General features: G+C 35.3%; 1 protein-coding gene across 1 annotated transcript; it reads left to right on the plus strand.

Annotated features, from left to right (window-relative positions):
- Positions 1–4,667: 4,667 nt before the first annotated feature.
- Positions 4,668–7,442, plus strand: LOC107675901 (SRA stem-loop-interacting RNA-binding protein, mitochondrial). The gene is made up of 5 exons (XM_016470430.1): positions 4,668–4,773; positions 5,134–5,218; positions 5,822–5,917; positions 6,342–6,488; positions 7,308–7,442. The coding sequence occupies exons 2-5, from the start codon at positions 5,147–5,149 to the stop codon at positions 7,386–7,388; spliced, it is 396 nt and encodes a 131-aa protein (XP_016325916.1). The 5' UTR covers positions 4,668–4,773; positions 5,134–5,146; the 3' UTR covers positions 7,389–7,442.
- The last annotated feature ends 807 nt before the right edge of the window (positions 7,443–8,249 follow it).

Raw genomic sequence — 8,249 nt, forward strand, 5'->3', positions numbered from 1 at the left:
CTGTTTACTTAATTAACAGATATGGGTGTCATGCCATAACATATTTTTAATACGACTGAGTTTATATTTAATGTGAATTTAACATTGAAAGTTAATGTGAATAACAACATTGCCAGTTAGGCTATAATCATAACACTTTAATTGTACAGAAAGAGAGCAAAGGACATTTAACGTTACATTATCAAAAAACATTTTCACTGAGTCTAGTTCAAGCACTCTCAAAAACTCCCATTAAAATCACTGAAGCTGTTTACACTGTGAAATATCTTACTTATTTATACACACATCTGCACTTTGTTGTTTCTAATGAGAGAATTCGCCAGTGAGAGAATTCGCCAGAAAGAGGTATTCAGTGAGCGAGTGAACAAAACACAAGCATTTTAGCGATGACTCATCGGAACACCTCTGATTGGCCATTGCATTGATAAGCTCAACAGAATCGTGTGTGATTGGTTATAATGCAGCGCTGTACAAACGCGTCTGTATCTGGCTCAGCGCCAGCAGCGAAGCAGATTTGAATTTAGCAGCTGATGATATGAAGCACTGAACGATATAATCACGCCGGTGTCATCGTATCAAATATAACAAATATTATTCGGCTATTTTTTGTCTTTTGGAAGCTGCATTCAAAATCCCCTTGGCTCATAAATCTGAGGGGCACGTGAATGAATGGGTTTTGGATAATGGCTGTATGTTGTTTGTGTGGCTGTGCAAATCTGCGCTATATGCAGTAACTAACGGCTCTGGAACAGTGCTGAGCTGTAGAAACATATATAACTCATCCTCTGGTTTGAGTATTTGAAGAATCAACATAGAAAGAATTCATCTTTAAAAACATGTCCAAATATTTCAGTATATGTTAATTCATTATTATATTATTTATATTATATTACTTTCATTTATTTATTTATTTTCCTTAGCGTTTATCTTCATGTATTTGCTTGCATTTCGTACTGTAGATTTGCCATGTTCATAGTAAATAATAATACATAAATAAAGGGATCAGTGTCCAATCCACTGATCTATAATAGAGAATATATATTACATCATTATTTATTATATATAGATCAGTGTCCAATCACAAATATGCAGTCATAGAAGCTCTTCCGCTACAGTGTTTCACATTAATAATATTATATACCACCTTTGGTCATGTTATTTTATTATTGATCCGCCCCCCCCTCCCCCATATTTATGTTTATGTTCATTTTATGTTGTTGTTGTTGTTATTCTGTCTTACATGATTTAAACTGTAGGACATTACCTTCTATCTGCCTTTTTTAAAATTTATTTCTATATTTGTCTTTTATTAAAGATATAACATTCACAGGGGACACAGTCAACGCAATAAAATACACACACAACCAGAATACAAAACAGTAAATATATAAGTAATAATAAAAATGAAATATAAACATAAAAAACAAATAAATAAAAAGTTAACATCTTTTTTATTTTATAAATAAATAAATCATAAATAAATTAAAATAAAAAATACCTAAAATGATAAATTACACATAAAATGTCAGCTTCAGAGAATACTCAGGAGGTAGCCCTTACATCAGTCATTGTTGTTTCCATCAATACAGTAGTTAAAATAGTTTCCATCAATACAGCTATTTTTTGTCTTTTGGAAGCTGCATTCAAAATCCACTTGACTCAAAAATCTGAGGGGGCACGTGGTCTCTGCATATTACTTTAAAAGAATGTACTTAAGTGTGAACTTAAAGCGATAGTTCACCCAAAAATGAAAATTACCCCATGATTTACTCATCCTCGTATATGACTTTCCTCTTTCAGACGAATGCAATCGGAGGTATATTAAAAAATGTCTTGGCTCCTCCAAGCTTTATAATAGCAGTGAATGGTGGTTGACATTTTGAAACCCAAAAGGCGCATCTATCCATCATAAAAACTACTCCACATGGCTCCGGGGAGTTAATATAGGCTCCCTGAAGTGAAGTGATGCATTTGTGTTAGAAAAATATCCATAATATATACAAATTTATAAACTCTATAATATCTAGCTTCCACTAAGTTCACGAGAGAGTGGCGTTCCAGCAAATGACGTAGAATGTAGGCATAGCGAAAATATTGTTTTGCCCATATAATAAACATAATGAGGTTGATTCAGCAAGAATAGCATCCCAACTAGATTTGACATTTCTGCAGAAAAAGTGACACAGACACACACACACCAACCTACCCACATATGTGGTTCATGGGGACTCTCCATAGGCGTAATGGTTTTTATTCTGAGCATATCCAATTTTCTATCCCCTAAGGAAAACCTTTGGCAGTTTTTGAATTTAAAAAAACACTTTTTAGTATGTTTTTAAGCCATTTGGTTTACGAGGACACACTCTTCTCAACAAGCCGTGTGATTTGAGGTGTCACACATGGTTTGGGATCATTAATGCCTTCATAAGCATGACAAATTACAGTATCTGGTTTTGACAGCCTGTTGATTTCTTCATCTCATCTGGCTGCTTAGGAGGGTGAAGATAAGAAGTTCCTTATAGCTAAACTGCAGGCCCTCAATGAGGCAGGTGCTCAGCAGTAAGGTGAGCTTTCAGTCTGTCATTTTAACTAGAAATACTCACTTTACTTTCTTTTGTGCATTCAGGATGTTTGATGTTCAGATAAAGTAATGTTTGACAGATGAAGACAAATTCCACACCTTTCAACTTGCAGTGGTTGATTTCCTTCTTGTGAACAGGGCTGTGTTTCCACCTGCTGATTACTTGTTTTATCCAGGAAGGCTGAATTCTACAGAAATGAATTTGGAAGAATGCATTGTGGTAACCCCTTCAAAAATCATACCTGAGAAACCGGTGCATCTTATATAGAACTCAGACAACAGCTCCTTTTTTTGGAGACAAATGACACTGATATTTAGTAGTGTTATTGTCCATTTAGTCATATAACATTTTTTGAAATGTAAATGAAAAGGTTTATTTTTGCTTATGGAAATGGTTTTGTCTGTCAGTTCTTTGTGGAACTGCTAAAAAGCTGTATTTTTGTATGCTTGAGGATGTGATGATAATTTTAAATATTTAGAGAAGAGTTGTATAGTGTTTCTTGCGACATGTTAATGATGAGATTGACTTCAGTTTATCTATCTGCTGCTGTGGTTTGATCATTTGAAATCAATCAATAAATGCAACATATCTGTGTTACATGCATGCTCTGTGTGGTTTGACCTAGTTTTTCCCCAGTCTGCTTAATTAGTCATTCAGTTCACCTGTTGTCTGATTATCTCATTAGTTTCCCTTTGTTTGGTTCCTGCGTATAAACCCTATGTTCTCCTTCAGTATTTGTCCGTTCTCGTCTACACTTTGTGAGTCTCCTGTTGTGTTCCTGTGGATTTATCTATTAAAGACTGTTATTGTTAATTCTCCTTTGTCGTGCACTTTACTCACAACAACCAATCGTGACAATCTGTAAAAGGCAATTATTTGTGAATAACTGCTGTTATTTTTAATTGCTATTGTTTATCACACACAACTCTGTGAAATACCTGTCTGATTTGTCAAATGCAGCATTCCATGATCATGTTTTTTTAATCTTATAATCTTTCCACAGTGCTAATGTCTTTTGAATGATTGTTAAATCCATTTTGTGATAGAGATCAGCTGACTGAACATAACTCCGTAATTTTATTGGTGTAGGGCTATTTCCATTGGACAAAGACTGCTAAGGTCATTTAATAGGACATTGTAATGTACAATATGTGGGGCTACAGATTTTATCTGAACCTGTCAGACTGAAATCTGAAGATTTGTGGTCACATGCTGCTGACCAGAGCTCAGAATCCCATGACATTCTGCATTCTGTGGGAGGAGTTTCTTTTATCTGTCTGACATCCTCCTTATAAAGGAGCTGTAAGGAGCTACTTTGGCTCATTTGGCTCCCGACATCACATCACATCAACTTCACAGTCATTCAGTCACCTGAAGAAGGTATGTGCACTGCAGTGTGTTTCTTTTCCTCTTGTAGTTTAGCCTTTTTTTTTTTTTTTTTTCTCCTTCAGTATTTGTCCGTTCTCGTCTACACTTTGTGAGTCTCCTGTTGTGTTCCTGTGGATTTATTTATTAAAGACTGTTATTGTTAATTCTCCTTTGTCGTGCACTTTACTCACAACAACCAATCGTGACAATCTGTAAAAGGCAATTATTTGTAAATAACTGCTGTTATTTTTAATTGCTATTGTTTATCACACACAACTCTGTGAAATACCTGTCTGATTTGTCAAATGCAGCATTCCATGATCATGTTTTTTTAATCTTATAATCTTTCCACAGTGCTAATGTCTTTTGAATGATTGTTAAATCCATTTTTCAAATGCAGCATTCCATGATCATGTTTTTTTTAATACTGTATAATCTTTCCACAGTGCTAATGTCTTTTGAATGATTGTTAAATCCATTTTGTGATAGAGATCAGCTGACTGAACATAACTCCGTATTTTTATTGGTGTAGGGCTATTTCCATTGGACAAAAACTGCTAAGGTCATTTAATAGGACATTGTAATGTACAATATGTGGGGCTACAGATTTTATCTGAACCTGTCAGACTGAAATCTGAAGATTTGTGGTCACATGCTGCTGACCAGAGCTCAGAATCCCATGACATTCTGCATTCTGTGGGAGGAGTTTCTTTTATCTGTCTGACATCCTCCTTATAAAGGAGCTGTAAGGAGCTACTTTGGCTCATTTGGCTCCCGACATCACATCACATCAACTTCACAGTCATTCAGTCACCTGAAGAAGGTATGTGCACTGCAGTGTGTTTCTTTTCCTCTTGTAGTTTAGCCTTTTTTTTTTTTTTTACATTTTCTACATCTGTTAATCATTAAATGAACTGTTTAATTCTGGTAGTTTTGTATAATTGCTTGTCTTATGGTTCTTTGTAATCCTAGAATGGCTGGTCCAGTCATTGTATATTCTACTCATTCTGTATAAGCCCTGTAAAAATGATAATTGTTATTATACAATGAAATTATTTCAGTCTTTATACTTTAAAATTACACATTTAATTCAATGTGTATCTTGTCTCTTTGTAATTGTTTGTGAAATTTACTAGTGAAAATTGTTTCAAAGTAAATCCTGCCATTTTTTTTTTCAATGTAGAGTTTATTCAACAATGGAGTCCTCACGACGTTTATACATCCACATACCAGATGAATATGAAGAATTTCAAATATCTGGTGAATGGGTAAGCTGACTAATTGTTGCACTGTTACAATGTCGGAAATTAACTTTCCTGCCATGCAGGAATTGATTTTTCAGGGTCATTTAATACCAAATACATAAATATTATTAATTGTTTCTAATAAATTCTTAATTCGAATGGCAGTTAGTTATAAAATTAAATCAACAGAAGAAAACTGGGTATAAATATTCCATCATAATAGAATAAAACAAAACATATCACAGCTTGAATGTGGAAAATGACTGACAGGTAGAAAGAGGCTCAAAGTCATCGGATTGGCTTATCAAAGAAACAAACCACAATCCCATTTGTTTTGCAGTTGCCAGAAGCTTTAGACAGGTTTGATCATTTAGGACAGCAAAATCAGTGCTGCTTGTCAGGTAATATTATCTGAGTGGCATTTCATAAACAGTCACTTACAGCGCCTTTAATTGCCACTGGCTTTCAATCTGTTTTAGGCACAGACTGAGTTTGAGGTTTTGCCAGAGACGCTGAGATAGGCTCCAGAATCCCTGTGAAGCCAGACATACCACAAGAGATTTGGAGAATGAATGGATGGATATGATTTGTATGTGATTTGATTTATGTCTTGTCTACCTTTCTTAGGACCATGGGATTGTTGTTAGAGATTTGAATCCATATTTGACAGACAGTGAGCTTCACAACTACTTTGAAAAATTTGGGACAATTACAGAATGTGTAGTAAGTACTTTTATAATTGAAAACTTTTAACAGGGCATATATATGTTATATGGAATGTTATTGCTGAGTCTAAATCAACTTCTATCTCATTTAGTTAGTTGGTGGGATGATTTATGTTGCTTTAGTAAAACAGACCAAATTTATTGTCCCGCTTTTAACCTTCTCTTTAGCAAATTTTAAAGTAGTTGAGTTAAAAAAAAAAAAAAATAAATAAATTTCAGTATGTTAGGTCAAACATTTAACCCAGTCAGCCTAGCGCTGAGTTTGTCTATTTTTGACCCAGTGCTGGGTTGCCAAAATGACCCACATTGGGTTGTTTTCAACCCCAAATTTTATAGTGTACTTAGATGACCTCATATTTGTGATGATCTTTACTGTTAACTTTTACTCCTCTTGTAATTTGATAACTTTTCTCAATGAACAGTTTACAATCGACAAGTCATCAGGATGGCCAAAGGGTGTGGGCTTTGTGAGATACTCATCTGCAGAGGAGGCTAAAGCAGCAGAAGAAGCCGGGCCACACTGCCTTGGAGGTTTTCACTTATGGATCAACAAAGTTGTTACACCAAAAGTGAGTCAATCTGTTGTTTGTAGCAAGAAGGCCTATAATTCCTGTTTAAAAGACCAGCTTAGACTTCCATGCTGGTATGGATTGGCTCATGCTGGTTTGGTGCGGCTCATGAAGGTGACCCAGCATAGTCATGTCCTTCACCAGAAAAATGGTCCTTCTGATTAATCTGTGGTGTGTTTTCCAAGAGCAGCTATGGTTGCATGTTTTGTCTTTACCAATAGAGTTCAATGGAACTTAGTTGGCTAACGATGCTTTGGGGAACCCACCCCAGGTTGACCAAAGGAAGCTTGTGATTGACTGAAGGTGTGGTCACATTTACTGTTGCTCTGCGAAATTTTGCGTGCGAGTTTTGCTCATATTCGTGTTGGTCACATGAATTCGCTGTTAAACCTGCTTGTTTTTAAAGTGGCTTATGTGTGAGCTGTGTTTTTTACATCTCTACACTATTGAGAAGAGATAGTGGACCTTTCATTGCATGCAAAAGCTCGCTGCAACTTTGCTAATGTGATCGCAACCCTACAAGGACCAGCATCCAAAACACAACATACACTGATGACTAACAGGGCTTGTCTTTTCAACAGGATTCCTCTAGAAATCTATTCAATAACATCCATTTATTTGATATGGCAGTTGCTCGGTTTGGGACTTTTGTGTAAATTCTTGTACTACAGACCTCATTTCATGCTTTGGAATGGAGCAGCACACCATGAACCCAGTTACATATGTCTCTCTCTCTCTCTCTCTCTCTCTCTCTCTCTCTCTCTCTCTCTCTCTCTCTCTCTCTCTCTCTCTCTCTCCCTCTCCCTCTCTCTCTTTTAGATGGCTGCCCAGAACAGATTTGACAATCAGTTAAATAGTCTTCCATGCCAATCCTTTCAAACAGACCTGTGTGTGAATTAGAAGTGGAATATAGGAGCACCGACAGTTACTGGCTGGAATGATTTACACTAAACCTCATCCTACCACAATGTGAACTAAAATGTTTTTGCATGATAATCCAGTGTATATTGTTACATTTTCTACCTAGCATTAAAACCCTGTTTGTTCTAATGTAACATTAAAACCTTGTTTGATTTAATGTCTGTATCCTGTAAATGATCACTTTTATGTGTATACCTGAAACGTTGAATACATTTATTCTCCGAGCAGCTCTTATTGATGTTTATTGAAAGTTTTGTTTTTCTTAAGGATTATCTTCAGCTTTTACAACAGAGAGCTTAAGTAGAACTGAACTGACTTTTTAGGCTCAACTAATCTGAATTGACTTTACAGCTAGACTCAGCAGTCTAATAATGAGAATGCTTGGGGAATAATAACAATTTTGAGTCAAAATTATTATTATTACTTTAATATGGAGTGTTCCTGTGGAAAACATCCTTTATTTTTATGTTTATTTACTCTGAATTGTTTACACTCTATTTTAAGGTCAAATTCCCGCTATTAACAAACCATTAACTATGACTTTTGTTTCAGTAAACTCCTATTTGGCTGCTTATTAATAGTCAGTAAGGTAGGCTAGTTGTTAAATTTAGGTATTGGGTAGGATTAGGGATGCAGAATATGGTCATGCAGAATATGTACTTTATAAGTACTAATAAACAGCCAATATGTTAATAATAGGCATGCTAATAAGCAACTAGTTAATATTGAGAATTGGTCCCTATACTTAAGTGTTACCTCTGAATTTGTAAAAATTAAAATTAGAAATACTGTAGGACTAGACTACTCAAATGAGTTATTGCATAACTAAACTCTTTATTC

The sequence above is a fragment of the Sinocyclocheilus anshuiensis genome, unplaced genomic scaffold, assembly GCF_001515605.1.
Source record: "Sinocyclocheilus anshuiensis isolate Anshui unplaced genomic scaffold, SAMN03320099.WGS_v1.1 scaffold173, whole genome shotgun sequence".
Lineage (NCBI taxonomy): Eukaryota > Metazoa > Chordata > Actinopteri > Cypriniformes > Cyprinidae > Sinocyclocheilus > Sinocyclocheilus anshuiensis.

Coding starts and splice junctions, on each gene's coding strand:
- LOC107675901 (XM_016470430.1), top strand. CDS start 5,147: ATGGAGTCCTCACGACGTTTATACATCCACATACCAGATGAATATGAA. Junction 5,219..5,821: donor TTCAAATATCTGGTGAATGG/GTAAGCTGACTA, acceptor TACCTTTCTTAG/GACCATGGGATTGTTGTTAG. Junction 5,918..6,341: donor GGACAATTACAGAATGTGTA/GTAAGTACTTTT, acceptor CTCAATGAACAG/TTTACAATCGACAAGTCATC.